Below are 23,391 nucleotides of genomic sequence, written 5' to 3'. Positions count from 1 at the left end.
AACAGTTCACAGTTTGTAAAGACACTGCTATAGGCAATCCTGTGAACTAAGCATAGAACAGAAATAAAAGGGCATCACCTGCCGCTCAGCTTCTGTGTATAATGAGTGGAGTGAATGGAGTGTCTACACTAGTCTTATGCCCAGTTGGTATGCATTTCCTATTAAATCATATTAAATTGCTCTTAGCCAGGGGCGTAGCCCCAGGAAAATAAATAGAATCTGACAATAAACAAGTGAAAATTGACTCAATGGATTGGCTCTTTTGAACATTCACAGAGAATTATAAAATCAACAGATCTCTTGAATCCACCACGAGAGTTGGATTTTAGATTGTAATCTGAACATACCATTCGCTGTAAAATTGTTGACCTTGACACTTATGCAAGCACGCACCACACACGCACAAGCACCTTCATTATGTTCTACCGTAATTTTGTACCTGTAACACTACGCTACAGCTCTTAGCTGTGGTAGCTCATATAGGACATTATTGTGCAACAAAACACTTCAAATGGAGAACAAAATTGGTAACCCTGTACCCATGGACCTAAAGCTCTGATAGGACTTGGCCTATGAAGCAACTGCGCTGATCAGCTTGCCTGCAGCTTATGAGGTGACACATGGTCAGAGTAATGAATCATCCCAGCTGTTATTCTTGGCTTTCTAGACCGGGGTCACTATCTCACCATCAGATAGCTCCACAATTGTTCTTTTGTAATCTGAGTGGACCTCAAACCAACCATTAGATCTGGATAAATATCCCTGACCTGGTTGGAAATTAAACCTGGGGCCTCTCTGTAAGAGGCAGAGTTACTACCCCTGGACAATAGGACTGGAAGATTACTAGATATATATTATTCTTTAAGAAGAAATTTATGCAAAAGCAACATAAATATTCATGGTAAAATATGTATCAAGTTCTGGAAATAAGCAGTAGATAGAGGGTGGGTATGATCACTACACCAAGAGTCACATAAAACTGTAAGCAGACAGGGGAGTTTCTTACAAACGTCATCCTGGGGCTTGGCTTGGGGTTTTGGTGATCTTTGCACCATAACAAACAATATCTTTTTATCAGCTCTTATTTCTATTTCTTGCTTGTATTATAAACTGTGGCTGACCAACTAGAAATTTAATGGAGAAGATGAGGTGGATGCAGCCGTGGCCTAGAATAGGAACTGTTTTGGCATTCACCTAAGTGCAGGAGAAAGACAAAGCATGGAAAACCTTTCTCAGGACATCCAATGGTGGAGACCAGCCTCTCTGCCTCCCGAATGTAGAGCTGTACTAGCCGCTACTCTACTCAGTGCTGATGCCGGACCTCCCCCAAGATACATTTCTAAACATATGCCTGATTACCAGTTATTACTCACCTCTACAAAATCCCTTATGTGGTGCTGCAGGCTGATACGTGTAAGTACTGGCCGGACAGGCCTGGCAGTCCTTGAAGCCTCCTGTGGGTGGCTCTCCAGTGTAACTGTTGCGGGGACACTCTAAGCAAGGTACCAGTCCAGTAGGAGAGTATGTACCATAACCACACACAGGTACACAATCTGCTACACTTTTTGATCCTAGAAGTTCAAAACAGATGAATTTAAATTATGGATGTTCCATCAATATTGTACATGATAAATTTGTATTAAATATTCAATTAAAGAATAAGACTGTTATGGAAATAAGAATAGTCTTCAGGAAGAATTTTAACTATTTGTTAAGAATGTTACATATACGCAGAGAAGAAAATATATATTAAATGTATTTAGATAAGAGATATGACAGATATGGAAACTACAAAGTTTCTGTAAAAATATGTAATGAAGATAAACAAGATAATTTAGACTCTTTCCACTTGTACATCAGACATATCTTGACACTGCAATCTCCTATTGTGCTTGTGTGTTGAAATTCTTCTGACATTTGACTAAAAAGAGCATGCATTAATGGAAGCATCTAATTTTTTAGCAACTCTTGGCCAATATCACATCTATAAAGCAGCAGTTCATTGTCTTTGGAATACATATTTCCTGTAAAAATGAGAAGATACTGAACGGAAAGCTACACTTCATGTAGCTGCACACTCAGAAAGTTACAAGGTACTGTGCTGAATGTAATAACAGACAGAACATTGAAAACTGTTGTCCCATATAACATTTTGTCCTTTAGATCTCATCGCAGAATTATGAATTATATGTGTTGTGATCTAAACCAGAACTTAATCACACAGAACATTCAGTGTAAACAAACCAGGTGAATATTTAAATGGTTTTGACAAAGAGTTCAGGGCAGAAGTTCAGTGCGGTCCCAAGGCTGGAGAGCATGCTGCAGCAAGCACAGAGGACGATGCTCTGTTGTTACTTGTGCCTCATTCAGTTACTCACACAATGCTACCAACTTATTGGTCTGTGCATATATGGGTTAGTGACAAAACCCATTGATCTAACATGTCAGTCCTCCTCTTCAAGGGAGTGTGGCTGCAGGGTCACTGTTTCATGGCAGGAGTTTTTATTGTTCCGCAGTTGCTAATTACATCCACTGTGTTGAATTCTGGGAGTGATCCCATACTGAATTAATTTGAGCCAACAGTAGTGTTCATACAGCCAATTTCTGTGGAAAATGTTGCTTGTTTTATGTTCTTGTTTGAGTCATCAGTCCATAGACTGGTTTGATGCAGCTCTCCATGCAAGCCTATCCTTTGCTAACCTTTCCATTTATACATAACTGCTACATCCCACATCTGCTCTAATCTGATTGTCATATTCATACCTTGGTCTACCCCTACCGTTCTTACTGTCCACACTTCCCTCAGAAACCAACTATACAAGTCCTGGGTGTCTTAAGATGTGTCCTATCATTCTATCTCTTCTTCTGGTCAAAATTAGCCAAATCAATCTCCTTTCACCAATTCGATTCAGTATTTCTTCAGTCGTGCTTCGATCTACCCATCTCACCTTCAGCATTCTTCTGTAACACCACATTTCAAAAGCTTCTGTTCTCTTTTTCTCTGAGCTAGTTATCGTACATGTTTCACTTCCATACAATGCCACGCTCCAGACAAAAGTCTTCAAAAACATCTTTCTAATCCCTATATCAGGGTTCGAAGTGAGCAAATTTCTCTTCTTAAGAAAGGCCTCCCGTGCTTGTGCTAGTCTGCATTTTATGTCCCCCTTACTTCTTCCATCGTTAGTTATTTTACTACCCAAGTAACAATATTCATCTACTTCCTTTAAGACTTCATTTCCTAATCTAATATTTCCTGCATCACTTGACCTTGTTCGACCGCATTCCACTACTTTAGTTCTGGACTTATTTATTTTCATCTTGTATTCTTCCTCCAAGAATCTGTCATTACCATTCAGCATTTTCTCCAGATCTTCTGTAGTCTCAGATAAAATAATAATATCATCAGCATATCTCAGGGTTTTGATTTCCTCTTCTTGGATTATGATTCCCTTGCCAAATTCTTCTTTGATTTCCTTTATTTCCTGTTCTATATTGTACCATTTCACTGTTAGCAGTGAATATTCTGGAACAAAAATGGAAGCTATGCCGTGAGAACATTAAAAATAACATGCTAATATAACCGTAAATGTTGAGAAGATCATACTTTTACCAGGTACAAGCCGAGAAAGGACATATAGAAGGCGGTGAGAAAGAATGAAAGATGGAATATTGTTAAAAATGTATTATTGAAAAATAATTCCATTCGAGAAGGAACATACTCAAGGAAATCGCTACAGCAGATTGACACGAAAAGAAGACCATAGTGATTAAAGAAGGTTTTTAGTTGAAGAACAAATAGAGATATACAGCGGAGAAATCACACGAGACGAGAATACAGCATTTCTGTTAATTGATAAATTGAAACAGAACAGCTGGACAGAATTGTTATGTAATTACTTACGTCACAAGACACCAAGGAAAGAAGTACCTAGCATCATAATTTGTTCTCAAGAAAATACGAACAACAGCGATTAGAAAGAAGCTATAGGAAATTCAATCTCTTTATAATTGAAACTTTGATAACCATATTAGTAGTCTGTAAGACTTCAGTACGATTCAAGAAGCATTAGTATCATTATATTTCTAAATTATAGAAGGCTTTGTATTCTAAGATGACGAAACTGACCATCTTAATCTGTATTTCTGTTCCAACTGTGCAAGAAATGGTGTACGTCATGTGCTAAGAAGACCGAGGCAAAGGCTCTCTGGAGATGGAGTCTTGAAGCCGACAAACCTATTCCCTGATGACGGTAAAGGAAGAGAGACCTTCCCAGATGTTCCCAGAGGCTGATATGATGTCACAATGATATTGACAGCATGTCCTAAGCACTTGGACATATACACAGCAACGAGGGAAACAGGACGAAAAGATAAGGTTATTAAAATATTGATACTGTAAGCAATTTAAATATTATATTTATAAGAAGTGCCATTTTCTATTTTTGTGAAATACACTGACTGACAGAGCAAATGCAACACCAAGAAGGAGTGGTCAGAACTTTATGCCAATTGCAGGGTAGACTGACGTCACTGAGGTATGCTCATGATGTGAAATGCGCCGCTGTGCTGCGCACGTAGCGAACGATAAATGGGACACGGCGTTGGCGAATAGCCCAATTCGTACCGTGATTTCTCAGCCGACAGTCATTGTAGAACGTGTTGTCGTGTGCCACAGGACACGTGTATAGCTAAGAATGCCAGCCCGCCGTCAACGGAGGCATTTCCAGCAGACAGACGACTTTACGAGGGGTATGGTGATCGGGCTGAGAAGGGCAGGTTGGTCGCTTCGTCAAATCGCAGCCGATACCCATAGGGATGTGTCCACGGTGCAGCGCCTGTGGCGAAGATGGTTGGCGCAGGGACATGTGGCACGTGCGAGGGGTCCAGACGCAGCCCGAGTGACGTCAGCACGCGAGGATCGGCGCATCCGCCGCCAAGCGGTGGCAGCCCCGCACGCCACGTCAACCGCCATTCTTCAGCATGTGCAAGACACCCTGGCTGTTCCAATATCGACCAGAACAATTTCCCGTCGATTGGTTGAAGGAGGCCTGCACTGAGCACTCCCGGCGTCCGCTCAGAAGACTACCATTGACTCCACAGCATAGACGTGCACGCCTGGCATGGTGCCGGGCTAGAGCGACTTGGATGAGGGAATGGCGGAACGTCGTGTTCTCCGATGAGTCACGCTTCTGTTCTGTCAGTGATAGTCACCGCAGACGAGTGTGGCGTCGGCGTGGAGAAAGGTCAAATCCGGCAGTAACTGTAACTGTGGAGCGCCCTACCGCTAGACAACGCGGCATCATGGTTTGGGGCGATATTGCGTATGATTCCACGTCACCTCTAGTGCGTATTCAAGGCACGTTAAATGCCCACCGCTACGTGCAGCATGTGCTGCGGCCGGTGGCACTCCCATACCTTCAGGGGCTGCCCAATGCTCTGTTTCAGCAGGATAATGCCCGCCCACACACTGCTCGCATCTCCCAACAGGCTCTACGAGGTGTACAGATGCTTCCGTGGCCAGCGTACTCTCCGGATCTCTCACCAATCGAACACGTGTGGGATCTCATTGGACGCCGTTTGCAAACTCTGCCCCAGCCTCCTACGGACGACCAACTGTGGCAAATGGTTGACAGAGAATGGAGAACCATCCCTCAGGACACCATCCACACTCTTATTGACTCTGTACCTCGACGTGTTAATGCGTGCATCGCCGCTCGCGGTGGTCCTACATCCTACTGAGTCGATGCCGTGTGAATTGTGTAACCTGCATATTGGTTTGAAATAAACATCAATTATTCATCCATGCCGTCTCTGTTTTTTCCCCAACTTTCATCCCTTTCGAACCACTCCTCCTTGGTGTTGCATTGTCACTGTCAGTCAGTGTATATATATGTAGTGCTGTCGTGAATTATATTCTAAAGAAGTGATGTTACGTGAAAAGACAATTGATTTAATAACATAGGAGGTTATTAGGTAGTCATCTGACTAGAATGACAAAAGTTCTTTGAGTTAGGATATATTTAACCAGTGATAACCAAACCATACGTTCATAATGCAATCAATATTGAGTAAAGAGGTTAACTTACTTCAGATGTTGATATGATACGACATTGTGGTTAATGTTAGGATTATATTAGGATATTATACTATGAAATGGAGGTAATGTAATGCCATATACAGGTTATATTGAGGTTATAGAAGACATATGAAGAAAATGAGAGGAATCTGAAGAAAATTGAGAAAATGGAATATATAAGTGGATGAATAGTAATTATGAAGTCATATGCATCAAATTAAGATAGATTATTGTGATTATTGTAATGAAGAGTGAAATATGAGATGTGAAATTTGAAGCAGATGATATATATGTGAAGAATGGTCGAATAATAAGAAGAGTAATGATGGTGATGATTATTTTTTCGTCGAGATTGAAGAGATGGATATTTTATAGATGATGTTAAGTTAGTTGACGCAATTTAAGGTTGAGAATAGTTATATTTGATTCCATAACGCGTATTAATCCTTCAGTATTTCGTATATAAAACAAAATACAATCCATATAACGTTAAATACCTGTAGATCATCATAAACAAATCCATATAGGGAAGTTAATGTGAACTTAGCCCATATTGTCCTGAATTTCTAACCACAAATATTTTTACTCAAATAAATAGAGTTAGGAGGATTGTTTGATCATAATAAATTGTATCACTGGAGAGGTTATCTGTAATTGAATGATGTTAACATTGATTAGTGGAGTCTTCTTAGATGTCAGACTACAGAATTTCCAGAAGAATAACATTAAATAGATGTCAGGTGTAATGATAACATAATGGCACTTAACTTAATTTTGAAAACTGATATTTATTTTTGATGAATAACTTAAATAATTAGCAGTAATGGTAACTGTGGATATTTTTAGAGCAAAAACGATCATTTAATGACTTGTCTTATCTTTTCTTGCTGAAGTGTAAATGTTAAGGACATATATTTTGAAATACTTGATTTACATGAATGAAAAGATCGATTTACATGAGTGAGGAGATCAATTTACATGAATGAAAAGATCGATTTACATGAGTGAGGAGATCGATTTACATGAATGAAGAAATCAGTGTTTTTCTTTTTATGATGATTGACAAGTGTGATGATTGTGATAATGAAATATTGATGGATAGATGCAGGCAAAGCTAACTGAAATCCTGTGAATTGATTAGCAAATGTAATATATATATATATAAATTGAATGGAAAATTTAAGAAATTAGGTTGCTTAAAGGCAAAAGCCAGAATATGAAATGCGATTTTATATTTGATGACTTATATTGAATAATGAGCATCAGAAACATTTTTTTTATTTCCCACTGAAAGCATGTAGATAACATGAATTTATCTTTTTCAATTAAGACTAGCCTTTTAAATGTTGTATGAATAATAAGTAGGTTAGTTAGGTGATGAAATAATTAGATTCTTTTCAAGATATTAGGCTTTTCACATCAGTTTCAAGATATTTTTAATTTAATAAAGTCATATTAGATAAAATTTATTCATTCTTTCAATGACTACTTAGGTCAAGCATGTATTTATAAGTGAACATAGGCTAAGAATCATAGGAATTTTTAAGGAAATGAACCAAATCACGAGATGGAGACGTCCAACGCGTAGATATAGTTCACAGTATAAAGATAATTTAAAAGTCACCACCTTATTAATACACAGATTTATTTACTTCAAAATTGGTAAATTAGGTCAAGACCGGTTTCGATCCCTAAGGGATCATTTTCAGTTGACATACATATAAAAGAGATATACCGGTATACAAAAACATCACATGTAAAATATTAATCTTTTTGTTAATTCAATTGAGTCAAAAAAAATTTTGTGTTTAGAATGTTGGTGGGTACATCTTAGTTTGAAAACATGTGTGTGAGATTTATAGGCTCACTGTGTCTAAATTATTGCGTATATAGATCCTATACTTCTTTACATACAGTGTCAAAATTATTACATTCAATATAATTTATCTATTTGATGAAAACACTGGCAAATACAGTTGGGACGGTCAGTATAGATCAGTGATAGACCTTATCATCACAGATAGGTCAAGTGGAGAAAAGGTGCATGATGTAAAAGTGATACCTAGTGAGAGCCTTGATAGTGACTATAGACTCCTCATTGCAGACCTAAAAGTCACCAAACCTATTATTAAAGTAGACAAGAAGAAAAAACCACGAATTAAAGACTGGAAATTGAAAGATGTGGAAGTCAAACAGCAGTTTCAAGAGGAAATCAGAGCTAAAATACCAATAACAGACACAAAGAAAGGTAATGAAGAATGGAATGATTTTAAGGAAAGTCTGGTTGGTAGTGCAGATAAAATATGTGGAAGAACAAGCAAAAGAGTGAGAGAGAAAAGAACATCTTGGTGGAATGATAAAGTGAAAGAAGCCATAATGAAAAGGAATAAAGCCAAAAAACTTCTTGATGTGGCTAAGTCTGACAGAAGAATCAACAGTGACCAAATAGACAACAATAAATTGGAAGAGATAGCAAAGGAATATAGATACAGAAAGTTGGAAGTCAAGAGAATTGTACGGGAAGAAAAAGAGAAAAGTTGGAAAGAATTTACAACTAAACTGGAAGAAGACAGTAAAGGGAATATGAAAATGATATATGGAATAGTTAAAAGTAAAAGATCAGATAAAGAAGCAATTACAGCCCTGGAGACAGCAGATGGGAATATAGTTCGCAATATGAAAGATATCACGGATACAATGGGGCAGTATTTTGACAAGCTCCTAAATGGCCCTAAAGAGATCTCTGTTGAGGATGTAGGACAGAAAACAATAGAGGAAGATATCCCAATTACATGGACAGAAGTAGAGCAAGCTCTCCACAGGATGAGAAGTGGTAAGTCAGCAGGAGCTGATGAAATTACAGCTGACATGATTAAAGCTGCTGGTCCACCCGGAATACAGTGGCTGTATAGAGTTCTCAGAACAATATGGAAGGATAATGAAATACCTGAAGATTGGACAAAAGGGGTGATAGTTCCTATCTTTAAGAAAGGGAGTAGAAGGAAAAGTGAAAATTACAGAGGCATTACCCTCCTATCACACGGCCTTAAAATTATGGAGAAGATCATTGAAGCCAGAGTAAGGGAAACACTAGAGCCTATCTTAGAAGAGGAACAACATGGTTTTGGGACTGGAAGAAGCACAACAGATCTGATATTTGCTTTGAGGATGTTGGCAGAGAAACACTGGGAAAGAGGAAAAGACCTAATTATTGTGTTTATGGACCTTGAAAAGGCGTATGATAATGTTCCTAGATCAACTATTTGGAAAAGTCTTAGAAAACTTGGTGTACCAGAGTACCTTAATAGGAAGATCCAAATGCTATATACAGTAGAGTCTCGATTATCCGACTTAAACGGGACCTGGAGTACGTCGGATCACCGAAAATGTCGGATAATACGGAATAACTTTGAAAATGAACTAAAACAGACAGGAAGGCTATAGTGTATTATGTACTATGTTTTACGGGACTCTATTTATTGACTTATTAATTCAATTGTACAGTAGATGCAGTACTCTTTTCTTACTATGCCTGTAACCAGGTGCAGACGTCTTGGCTTGGGCTGCAAGAGTTTTGATATCAGCATCTTGAAATTCAGCCCAGTCTCAACACAATTAAAAATCTGATCACCGGTTAATCCTTCAGCAAGAATTATTTCTTGAAATTGTCTTTTAAATTTCACAACATCATCGGATTTAGCTGACAGTTTTTCTCCACAGATAATAAGCTGCCCAATATCGTATCGTTTTTTCCACCGATCAAGCTACCCAGCATTAGCAGTAAAATTAGGGTCCCTTTAGTAAACTCCTTCTGGATATACACTGCCATTTCTTGCAAAATGGGGCCAGATATTGACAAGCCCTTTTCCTGGTTTTTAGTGAACCAAAGAAATAGTGCTTCACTTACTTCTTTTCAATGTATTCCCTCGTATGTTTCCAGTCTCCCACTGTAACACGTCCAACACCATAATCTGAAGCCATTTTTTGGAGAGTTTCCCCTTTGTCCAGTCTCTTTAACCCATTCTACTTGTCTTCCACAGAAACAATCACTTTCTTACGTTTACTCGCCATACTCACGGAGGATATGAAAACTACTGTATAACATCCGCACCCAACCAATACTACATTGAACAATCCTCCTGCATGACTGCCGGTGCTTGTCCCACAGTCGCACCCTCCACACCCCGTGTCCCAGAACTGCATCCACCTAAAGTTCAAATTAAGACTACCAGTGTCGGATAACACGGAGTGTCGGATAAGCGAAGGTCGGTTGAGCGAGACTCTACTGTAGTAATTGTAAAAGTTGTGTCAGAATTGGAGATGGTCACTCTGAATGGTTCAATACAACCAAAGGAGTACAACAGGGAAGTGCCTTGTCACCACTTCTATTCATAGCAGTTATGGATACCATTTTAAAGGAACTAAAAGGAAAAGGTAATAAAGATCTTCAGGCTCTGGTGTTTGCAGATGATGCGGCAATATGGGATGAAACAGAGGAGGGAGTGCAAAATAATCTGAATGCATGGTGTAAGAAGTTTGATGACTATGGAATGAAATTGAACCCATCAAAAACAGTAGCATTAAAAATCAGCAGACATTATACAGAATGCAACATAAAAATACAGGACCACCAAGTTGAAGTAGTACACCAATTCAGTTATTTAGGAAGCGTAATCGCTAGTAATAACAGAGCTGAGAGAGAAATAACAAACAGAGTAACCAAAGGCTCTAACTTTTACAGCATCGTTAGACACCTACTATGGGATCAGAAAGTCCCACAAAGAACAAAAATGACCCTGTACAAGTCATATTTCATTCCTATCCTTACATATTCTCTGGAAACCTGCACACTAACATCAAAGGATTATAGTAGGATTCAAGCCTGTGAAATGAAATTTCTTAGAACTGCCCTCCAAAAGACCCGACTTGATCATGTGAAAAATGATGAGATCCGATCTAACCTAGGTCTAAATGAATCGATGGAGGAAAGACTTAGGTCATCTAGACTTAAATGGTTTGGGCATGTTAAACGAATGAATAGCACAAGGTTACCATGTGCTTATTTGGAAAAGAGAATAACAGGTAGAAGACCAGCTGGAAGACCAAGAAGAAGATGGATGGACCAACTGAGGGAAGACGTGGAGAGAAGAGGATGGAATTGGGAATCTGTCTTCGACAACGAAATGTTTTTGAATAGGCAACTTTGGAAGACGCTCGTCTTCAAACACCCTACCCGGCTCGCTGGAAGGGCAAACCGATGATGATGATGACTGGCAAATTGCTTACTGAAATGGTAAAGTGTGTAACATTTTTAGTTTAAAAGTACATGTTGTTTGTTACATGTTGTCATATTACAATTTATATTAAAAATTATAGAATAAAATTATTCTTGCATTTGTGCACATTGATAATAGTGAGACTATTGGATCTTCAAAAAATACCGTTGTTTGAGGTATGTCACTGTATATCTGCTTTTTTTAAATGTCAATAGCCTAGTTACATTCTTATATATAAGTTATGAAATTTCACTTTTTATGGTTCGGTCAAATGGAAGAAACATAGAATAACCTTGTTAATTTAGATGCTTCATGACTAAAATACTGGTATATAGTACATTATTAAAATAGATCCTTAATACTAAAATACAAGTATGTGGTACCTTCTGTACTTGTTTTATATATTAAAATGGGGTTTACATTTATTGACATTAGTTCTATGGTTTGTTATCATTTGTAAAGTTGTGGTCTAATATGAAAGCCAGTTGGAAATGTTTAAAGTTAGTCTGATGGGAAAGGGTTCAATCCCTTGTTTATATTGTTTATTTTTGTCGCTTGTACAAACATGGGATGATCTAGTTAAAATGAACTCTTTATACCTAAAATATTGGTATATGGTAGCTTATTAAAATAAATTCTTTATATTAAAAGTACTGATATGTAGTGCTATATGTGCACATTTTTCAAACGTAAGATAGGGTTAACATAGGTTAACAACAGTACTATGGGTTGTTACCGTTTGTGAGATTATAATCTGGTATAACTGGTCGGTTAGAAATGTATGAAATGTTTACATAAATAGGACCGAATACATATTTATACTATGTTGCTTTGCCTCTTTTTACAAGTGAATACGTGATGTAGTATAATATTGTTGCAATTTTGTAAGCTGCTGCTGTTGTTGGAGTTATCTTGAGATTCTGTATGTCGTTAGGAGAACATTTTCCTTTCTTTCGCGTGTCGTTACTAGTTGAATGGGTGACTATTGTGAAGTGGAGTGCGTTTGAAATGTCGTGCGTCTTGATAAAGTTGCACGTTTGTTGTGGCGTGGAGGCTTCTATATGTTGTAAAATAATGTATGTTAAATGTTGAGACCGTGTATTCTGCGTGGCTGCCTGTCGGGAATGTAACTAGGCTATTGACATTTCAAAAAAGCAGATATACAGTGACATACCTCAAACAACGGTATTTTTTGAAGATCCAATAGTCTCACTATTATCAATGTGCACAAATGCAAGAATAATTTTATTCTATAATTTTTAATATAAATTGTAATATGACAACATGTAACAAACAACATGTACTTTTAAACTAAAAATGTTACACACTTTACCATTTCAGTAAGCAATTTGCCAGTGTTTTCATCAAATAGATAAATTATATTGAATGTAATAATTTTGACACTGTATGTAAAGAAGTATAGGACCTATATACGCAATAATTTAGACATAGTGAGCCTATAAATCTCACACACAAGTTTTCAAACTAAGATGTACCCACCAACATACTAAACACAAAAAAAAATTTTTTTGACTCAACTGAATTAACAAAAAGATTAATATTTTACATGTGATGTTTTTGTATATATCTTTTTTATATTTATGTCAACTGAAGATGATCCCTTAGGGGTCGAAACCGGTCTTGACCTAATTTACCAATTTTGAAGTAAATAAATCTGTGTATTGATAAGGTGGTGACTTTTAAATTATCTTTATACTGTGATACTAATCAATACGGAAATGAAGCTAATAGATTATAATAGATATAGTTCATCTGTTTATACTGTTTGGCGACTCTCTATCAGAACTCATGACCCCAAATCGACACTGAACTGAAGATTAACAATAATTTCAAGCTAGTCTGGATCTTATTGCGACTCGACCTGGACACAGGAACGGCGCAATATAAACAATAAAATGGAGCAGGGACAAACTGCAACCTTGCCCCACTCCTTTCTGAATTGTTGCTTCTTTTTCAAAGCCCTCGATTCTTATCACTGCGGACTGATTTTTATACAGATTGTAGATAATTCTTCATTCTAGGTATCTGATCCCGATCATCTTCAGAATCTCAAATAGCTTGATCCAATCAACATTATCAAACATCTTTTCAAGATCTACAAATGTCGTGCATGTGGGCTTGACCTTCTTAATTTGATCCTCTAAGATCAGGTGTAAAGTCAGAATTGCTTCATGTGTTCCTACATTTCTTCTGAAGCCAAACTGATCTTCTCCCAATTAAGTTTCAACTTGTCTTTCTATTCTTCTGTAAATAATATGTGTTAATATTTTGCAGGCATGAAATACTAAACTAATGGTGCGGTAGTTTTCACACTTGTCAGCACCGGCTTTCTTGGGAATAGGTATAATAATATTCTGCCGAAAATCGGATGGGACATCCCCTGTCTCATACATCTTACACATCAAATGGAACATGATACTGATCTGTAAACATAAACACAATTCATAGGATGAGTGGATTGGTCCTCAGGACTGGCAATGAACACTTCTATCCCTCCTACATGTAATATGAGGTAGGATTTAATTTTCAACTTCCTAAATTGTGTATTTTAAGCTTAGGCTATGCTGAACTTCTGCTGAGTTCAGAATTGCATTTGGGAAATGGGTTTTCAAATTATTCTACCCTTCTAAAGTATCTTCTTCTTGGCCTTATTACCAATTTATTAGAGTCGATACTTGATATGGACTTCACCCATTTTTTATGTCTGAATATCTTTCCTGATGCCAACCCTATCTAGAGGGATGTGTTCTCTATTGCATATTCTGCAGAGGTTAGTAGCGTGATGTGTTGTGTGTGTATGAAGAGAAGTGTATTAAGACTACACAAACACCCAGTCTCTGAACCAGAGGAATAAACTCACAATTAAAATCCTCAGCCTGGCCAGGAAATGAACCCAGGGTCCTCTGAACCAAAGGCCAGTGCGCTGACCGTTCAGCCATCTATATAAAATGTTATTTAAAGTAATAACTTAGCTCGGTAAGTTATATTAGATCTTGGTCATTAAGAAAATCTCGGGGATGTCAAATATGAGACGTCTTTAGCATATTTTGAAAGTAGAAGAAACCAATAATGTGATTATTATAATTCCATATGGACTTATGATATTAGTCGTACCTTCTTCCCGGGTATATGTGCCAAGTGGACAGCGTATGCAGGAGCCTTGTCTATCCCTATTTTGGTAGAAGCCACGGGGACAAGCTGTACATAGCTTTTGTTTCTCTCCCGCAAATGTTCCAGCAGGGCAGTGCACTGTTGACAAAATTCAACTTTGATTAAAATGGAAATGTCCATTAAAACAGGAATAAAATCATATCACAGTTGGAAAAGAATGAGGAATAAATGGTTACAGGCATGAAATGTAGAACATTTTTTTAAATTTTCAAATTTCTATAATTTATATAAATGACAGAATGTAGATGACAACAATGGAAACTATTTTATTTCCAGAGTAAATGAAAAGTCTCTATTTGGTATAACCGCACTACACTATGTATACCGATTAAATATGTTATAATTTTATGCCAATTTCACTGTTACTGTTGGTGAATTATACTCACAGTTTTGAAGCACTTTGGTAACAAATCTGCCAACATTCATTACTGTATCTGAACTGGCAGTATTGTGTTAAATAACAACTATGAGGAGTTTAGAGATTATCTGATGCAACTCATGTTATGTCTTCTTGTTTAAATTCTGTACAAATCCAGAGTAAAAAAAAAAAAAAAGAAAATACATGTATATTATTAGGTTGATGTAAATTTCTAATGTTTTTCTCTACTTTTGAAACTGTTTTGTAAGACACTTGTGAAACAGAAAAAAATGAACATTTCCCACATTTTCTACAGAAATTCAAGTAGGGAGCAACAGCACTGAGCATGCTAGAAGCATATGTGCTGCTTTTATGGCGTCAAATTGAAATGTGTGCATATGGTAGCTGAGGCCATACGATTATTATTATTATTATTATTATTATTATTATTATTATTATTATTATTATTATTATTATTATTATTGGGAGAAAACCATCAAGGAAATTATTACTAGAAAATAGTTTTCTCATTTCGAAGAGGGCTGTTTGCATACAAATGATTATCCATTTTCAGGAAGACCATTCAACTTTGATAAAGACTGAAAAATCTCAATAATAGAGCCACCTTTTGGGTTGTTATTCCATGTGTATGTGCAGTGTTTTGCACAGAATGTGTCACTTGGGCTCATCAGGGTAGCAAGCCTTTCCAAGATGTTTTACTAACAAATATGAAGATTGTTTAAACACTTCAAATCACGATGATTCATGGCAATCAACTCAAGAATTGGCCAGTGTGATGAACCATCCAACCATTGTATAATATTTGTATTCCATGGACAATATTAAAATACAGCCTACTATGGAGGTTGCAAAAATGGGTACTATTTATGTCTTGATCTAAAACCACCAAAAACTATTTATCCTTTATGCTTCTTTACTGGCTCATTACTTTTCAGCTTGACAACAATACTGACCGATTTCATCTTTATATCAACATCAAGAAATGAAAGGAATGGCAAAGCTCTAAAATGGAAGCTACTACCATCTAAAAGATGGTGTCTATCAATGGAAGACAAAGGAGGTGTTATGCACTGAAATTGCTTCCCAGGAATACACTCTTGCTGCTGAGATTTATTGCCAACTAACTAGGACATTTTGAGACTGCAATTAAAGAAAGACAACCAGGAAGACTACATCAAATAATCTTATAGCACAATTATGCCTGTCCTCATACTACTAATTCTATGTAACCAGTTATTTAAGATCTTCATTTCTTGCTCCAAAATATTTTCATCTTTCCCATACTCTGTCTGACAAATTATTCAGAATATCTTTTGATAATACAGCTGCTCTTCAACATTGGTTTGACATATTTTTTTCAAACCAATGGACAGTATTTCTTCAGCCATCGGATCGGAAAAAACCTCCAGAATGTTCGGAGGCAGTCATAAACAATGGAGGAGAATATTTTATTGTTTACCAAAGAATGTAATTATAGTATAATTTGTGTATTACTGTTCAAACAAAAATAATTTTGTGTACAAAAGCATGCTGCAAATTTCTGCCCCATTCTAATTCATCGCTATTGTGGAATCACAGAGAAACTGTCAAACTAATTTTATACACTGCTCATTATGATCGTTGACAAATAAAAAAATAAAATACCTCACAGGCAGGCTTTTATGCTTTCAATTGTTCATTCACATCTGCAGGTAGCATGGAGCATACCCTGCTTTTCCCTTATTCTCTATATTACAGATTGCTAAAGAATTTGCTTTCACTGATGTGAATATAAATGTAATCTTGATAGAGGATATAAAATAAGAGATATATTTCTTTGATTTTGTTAAAATGGTCTATCACTATATCTTTAAACCCTCTAGCCAGATATGTTGCTATTATAACAGAGTCATTATAGAAAACTTCACTTACAGCATCTTGGTACATCATTGGTATCCATGTTGAGTACTTCACCAACATTACAATCAAAGCCTCGTGAAATGTTTGACCTTAATGCTCGAAGAGGTGGACACTGATTGCCAATTGCTGAGACATTGAGTAGGGGTTCAATCACTGCACTAGCATATGGCACTGACAGATCAAATATGAGATTCAAAGTTGAGCCACAAAGATCATATAATTGTGGTTGTCTAACTGCAGGTACTATCACAAGAATGAAGTCCATCTGAAATCATATCAACATTAATCAGCATTATGTTCTGAAACCAAATAGCAATGAAATCTCCATATAATTAATCATCAGTTGTAAGAACATTCCAAATTAGCAACCAAAAGATATCATAATCAACTTACTTGAACAAGATTTTCCTCTAAAAGTTTGGGTTTGGCATCAATTATTGATACGTTCATATTGACATTTACAGCTGAGCAACGTTGTGTTAGAACATTATTTAGACTAGCATAGTACTGAGTCAACAGATCTTCATACTGGGATAAGCAAAGAGAGGCTACTGCACCATTTGCACGATACAAAACAGTAGCAATCACATGATAGTCAGCTTGTTGAGTGTCTGCAAAGAAAAGGCAAGAATTATTTATTTACTCATTATGCTTTTGTAGGGCTCTTGGCCCCCTCTTACACTTACACACTTAACACTTAAATTGAAAAATAAATTTGTATAATTACAATATCAAAGTGAATGTATCATTTTGAATATTAGGTTGTACTCTAAAATGAAAACAGAAGACAACAAAGATGATGAAGACCTTCAACATCAGTACCAAGGAGTTCATCAATTGGGTGCTAAAAGTGCTCAGGTGTTCTCTTCTGATCCTCAAACATCAACAAGATCATGGAATTTTCAGTTTTTTTAAAATGAAATAGTTTTATTGTATTGTCTCAGGAAGCCTCCAAGTGGATGAAGATTTTTAATATAAAAAATAAAATAAAAATCTATCTGAAACTTTGACACACAATTAGAAACTTGAGGAAATGTTATTTTGTCAATTCCATTTGGCAGATGGAAATGAACATGGTTATGTGCCCTGTATAATGCTTACACGAATAAACCAGCTTGAGGAATGCATTACCTGCAGCTGTCTTAAAGCCCTTATCCAAAAAATGCAAGATGCTTCAAGAATAGACTCCAGCATTTTGTAAATTGTGCGTAAACTTCTATGTGATGGTGACATATTTTAATGGACTGTAAATTGTAGTATTAAAGCATTTGAATGATTTAATGCATGTGTGAATTTTTTTATGAACATGCTGTATTTACAGTACATTGCTAAGATAATAGTTAGTAATTGGGCCACTCAATCTACTTCAAGTCATAGTGTAAAATTTTGAAATACCGTATTTACTTGAATAATCCCCGCATATTAAAAAAAAAAAAAAAGATGCACGAAATTGGGGTGCGGGTTTTATTCGCGTCAATGTTGGCATTTAATTTTTTTCAAAATGAGCCTTCCTAAAATTAGGGTGCGGGGATTATTCGCATAAATACGGCTTACGCAAATAATCCCCGCATATTTTTTTTAAATTGACGCACGAAATTGGGGTGCGGGTTTTATTCACGTCAATGTTGGCATTTAATTTTTTCAAAATAAGCCTTCTTAAAATTAGGGTGCGGGGATTATTCGATGGCAGGTATTATTTGCGTAAATACGGTACTTAAGGTAGGTGTGAATTTGTATATGGTGGTGTTTTATTGTTAAGCTAGTAGTAAGCTCAACCTATAGAATTGTAAGCTGTAGCATTAAGCACTGGAAATACTTAAGTTTTATGTGAATTTGTATATGATGATGCTGGATTTAGAATGAAACTAGTAGTAATACTTCTTGTAATATTTTATTTCCATGGAATTGCTTGTTGTTGTTGTTGTTGTTGTTGTTGTTGTTGTTGTTGTTGTTGTTGTTGTTGTTGTTGTTGTTGTTGTTGTTGTTGTTGTTGTTGTTGTTGTTGTTGTTGTTGTTGTTGTTGTTGTTGTTGTTGTTGTTGTTGTTGTTGTTGTTGTTGTTGTTGTTGTTGTTGTTGTTGTTGTTGTTGTTGTTGTTGTTGTTGTTGTTGTTGTTGTTGTTGTTGTTGTTGTTGTTGTTGTTGTTGTTGTTGTTGTTGTTGTTGTTGTTGTTGTTGTTGTTGTTGTTGTTGTTGTTGTTGTTGTTGTTGTTGTTGTTGTTGTTGTTGTTGTTGTTGTTGTTGTTGTTGTTGTTGTTGTTGTTGTTGTTGTTGTTGTTGTTGTTGTTGTTGTTGTTGTTGTTGTTGTGTAATTATGTTTTAACTTTACTTTATTATCACACTACTGTAAGTAATCATTGCCACTGTGATATTTCCCAATTGCAATGTATTTGTTAATTTTTAAAAATGTTTCGTAACCTATCAGGATAAAACCTGAGAACATGTTGGGATAGAGAATATTAGTATTTTGTTAGAGGTAGCAACAAACCCTACATTCTAAAATCAACTGGGTATAATATTAAATCTCATTCAATGACTAATGCCACATTCACCATACTTTACAAAGCTAGTGCATGTAAATATTACAGTGTTATTACAATATTAGTGCTACTGATGCATAGCACTTGTTGAATTTTTTCCAAGTTAATAATTAATCATAATTAATCATACCAATCACCAATTTTCTCTCTATAAATCTGAATCCACTGAATGAATTAACACATTTTATACTTTTATTATGAATTTACAACTCTCCAAAAAATTTGACAACAGAGAAAAGTTTTCTTGTTTGATGAATGTGCTCATCTGTCAAAGTTGTCATAATCTGACATATGAAACACATTGCGTACTTGGGCTTGGGCTTATACTATCCACTCCTCAAAAATTTGAAATAGCAAGAAATGGCACCATATTCTGAATTAAATCTTCTTTTATGCCTGAAATGATGATTTTGTTCGATTATTTGATAATATCAAGACAATTTTTCCTAGATCTTTAAGAGATGGCTTGAAGTTCATTGCTTATGAGATTGTACATATTACACTCCTGAAATTATTTCAATATTTTGTTAAAGACCATATCGTCCCTACTCTGGCAAACTAACGAATCTGCAAATTGTCCAAATGTTAGGAGAGCTGAAAGAAGTTGTGATTACTCATGTAAAATCAATTTTTATATTTAATGATTGGTTTTATGTGTTAGCCATACAGAACGAGCTGCAGATGTGAGACTTTGTCAGAGGGTAGACAATATATAAATAATAAAATCTAGACCAAAACTTCAGAACTACAGATTCCCCAGTTTGTCACTTTCGCTAGTTTGCCAGAGTGGGGACGATATATATATAAAAAAAGTGCTTGATATTCTTAATATTTAATAATCACAACACTGAAAGGTAATGTACTAGCAAGGCAGACACATAACATCACCTTCTTTTTCTTTCAGTGTTGTGATTATGAGATAAAAGTCAATACAGACCAAATAGACCATCATGGTCAAAATAAAAAATTCTAAATACTCTCAATATTCTTCACACAGTTGCAGGTTTCCAGCAAGTTACTGTGGAAAGCCAATGTCTAACCATCTGAGCCTTGGAATGGTCTTCAGTGTCTAATCCTCTCTCCAAACTGTCCAGAATTATGTTTGGTGCTGATCATATTATTGGGTGACTGAATGTACAGTTTGCAACAGATAAGCTTATCAAGGTTATATTTTTTAGAATACAGTATATAACTGCCTAAGAGGCTGTGTGAGGTTTCCTTTACCTTCTGAAACACAGTCAGGAACAACAGAAGTAGGAGTCCAAGGAGTTTTCTCTTCACAGCTAAAGGTCTTGACTGGTTCACCATCAGTAAATCTGAAAATAATTAATGTACAATATTCTTAACATATTCTATCACTTATTAATTACTTCAGAAATCTTGTCTATGTTCTTAGTAGTCTAAATTTCCATCCACAATTAGAGTTTTTGTTGTTATTACCACGTGAGCAAAGGATTAGGCATGAGATATCAACACCAAGTTTTCTATCACCTAGACTAAAGAGAGAATATCACATGGATTTATCATGAGGTGATGTGATTCTGCCAGTCCCATGGTGTAGGAATAGCAAGCTTGCCTCTTTCTCAAAGGCTCTGGGTTGAATTCCCAGCTAAGTGAGAGATTTATTCCTGGATCTGAGGGCTGGTTCGACCTTCACTGAGCCTATGTGAGAACTATCTGAGCTATCTGGTGGTGCAATAGTGACCCTAGTCTAGATAGCAAAGAATAACAGCCCAAGGATTTGTTGTACTGATAATGCATCACTACTATACTTGCTTGGTAGGCCAAAGCCCATGAGGGCTGTAGCGCCATGAGATTTGTTTGTGTTTCTTTATGAAATTCCAGAGGACCATATTGACCTGCTTACAGTATAACCTACAGATGAGTGGTTCTTAACCTGAGACCCATGTGGATGGGCTTCAGGGGGTCCATGAAAGCCAAATAAAACTTTTGACATTTATGTTGGCATAATTTTAACTTGAATGATAGTTACAGACTCATCTTCCCCTGGTTTTTCGCTCACTAATGAAGAGTAAAGATGAAGTATTATTTTTATTATTATTCTAATTTATTTATACATGTATCTTTTCTCCAATGTTGACATCTATTACATAGTGATAATCACAACTTTACAGAAATCCCAATTCTAGGACTCTTCCTCTCTATGTTTGCTTAATCGAGTATAATTACTACTATACGGGTACTACCAGTGTTTGATGATCTATGAAGTATGTAACCTGTTTTAGTATATACTGTATGAACTCTCATAAATTAAGATATAAATTGTTTCTCTTTACAAATGACATGTTTTATCACAAAACATTAATGGGTTTTATTTAGTTCTAATCTGCATCAGATTCTCTTAATTGGCAAACTGACATTTAATATTCCCTTCTTATAACTTCCCTCTTCCTCCTCAACCTCATCCTCCTCCTCCTCCTCCTCCTCCTCCTCCTCATCATCATCATCATCATCATCATCATCATATGCAGTTTCTAGGTCTGCTTGGAACATAAGCCTCTCCATCTCTTCTTGTCTTCCCACCACTTCTCTGTCTCCACTCTTATCCATTCCTCTCCTCTTCTTTGTACACACTCTTCCACTCCTTTTATCCACCCTCTTGGTCATTTTCCTGTTAACTCCATATCAGGGATCCTCCTGGGTATCCCCCCCTCTGTCATTTTCTTCATATGTCCATACCATCTAAGTCTAGATTCCTCTATCCTATTTTGTAGTGGCTCTTCCTTGTAGGCTTGTAAGTAAATATGAATCATTCTTTTTATTTACTATGAGACCTTGATACAATGCAAGTATACCCTATAGTTAAAGTAGGCAATATGCTATTCATGGAAGTTTACAGCAGTAACTGAAATGCTATCATTCACCTGCTGTGCGGCTGTCTTTGCAACCAACTCCCAGGACAAAAAAATTTGATTTTTCATATTTGTTACTATGAAAGGTGATCATCACTATGTAATACTGCAGAGCAAAAATTGAAATGCTTTTAATTGCTTGTTGTGTGGCTATCTTCAGCAACCAACTTCCAGGACAGGAAAATCTGATCCTTTGTAAGTTACCATGACAGGTCATCATCAGTGCGAAACAGACATCAAAATTAAAGAAAATATTATAAAACGTTTGTCAGAAATTTTACCCTATCCCCTGCTGTAACTGAAAATATCATTTTGATAGTACCGAGCAAGTTGGCCATGCTGTTAGGGGTGTGGAGCTATGAGCTAGCATTTGGGAGATAGTGGGTTTGAACCTCACTTGCGGCAGGCCTGAAGATGGTTTTCTGTGGTTTCCCATTTCTTCACACCAGGCAAATGCAGGGGCTGTACCTTAATTAAGGCCATGACTGCTTCCTTCCCTATCCCACCGTTGCCATAAGACCTATCTGTGTCAGTGTGATGTAAAATAATAATAATAATAATAATAATAATAATAATAATAATAATAATAATAATAATAATAATAATAATAATATTAAAAACATTTTGATAGTTTTAAAAATAATAGGCTAAACTTAATTTTTGAATGTGATTAATTTTTTTATTGAAATCTATATTTTAACTGAGTAACTTGTAAGCATAACCAATTCTGTTCATGGAATTTTAAAGCAGTAATTGAAGTACTTTCGATCACTTGCTGCGTGTCTGTCTTAAGCAACCAACTACCAGCACAGGAAAATTTGATTTTTCATTTTTGTTACAATGAAAGGTGATCATCACTATGTAATAGTACAAAGCAGTAATTGAGGTGATTGCTATATAAAATAAGAAAACTTTGTTTCTAATTCTCAAATACCAGTAGACTACTTAATAATTTGTATCAGGTTACCTAATAATTATTTGTATTTTCTCCACCATCGATATGTAAGCCTATCTACTTACACATTTGACTATGTTAATACATCACCACTTTCCAGAAATACACAAATAATTCTCTGCAGGAAATATGTGGCAAAGTTTGGGCAAAAGGAATCCTGGTAAATTTTATACTGTTACATGATTACTCTTTTAAAAATTTTC

General features: G+C 36.2%; 1 protein-coding gene across 1 annotated transcript in view; it reads right to left on the bottom strand.

Moving 5' to 3' along the window:
* Window positions 1–23,391, bottom strand: part of LOC137497030 (uncharacterized) — a 183,082-nt gene that overhangs the window by 99,498 nt on the left and 60,193 nt on the right. The window contains exons 28-32 of the mRNA XM_068225510.1: window positions 20,585–20,676; window positions 17,216–17,433; window positions 16,835–17,087; window positions 14,488–14,622; window positions 1,374–1,571 (exon numbers count right to left, since the gene is read on the bottom strand). Of these exons, the coding sequence (XP_068081611.1) occupies window positions 1,374–1,571; window positions 14,488–14,622; window positions 16,835–17,087; window positions 17,216–17,433; window positions 20,585–20,676 (896 nt within the window). The remainder of the gene's footprint in view (window positions 1–1,373; window positions 1,572–14,487; window positions 14,623–16,834; window positions 17,088–17,215; window positions 17,434–20,584; window positions 20,677–23,391) is intronic.

Source organism: Anabrus simplex, chromosome 1 (genome assembly GCF_040414725.1).
Source record: "Anabrus simplex isolate iqAnaSimp1 chromosome 1, ASM4041472v1, whole genome shotgun sequence".
NCBI lineage: Eukaryota > Metazoa > Arthropoda > Insecta > Orthoptera > Tettigoniidae > Anabrus > Anabrus simplex.
The sequence above is the reverse complement of the archived record's forward strand: the minus strand, read 5'-3'. Positions and strand labels throughout refer to the sequence as shown.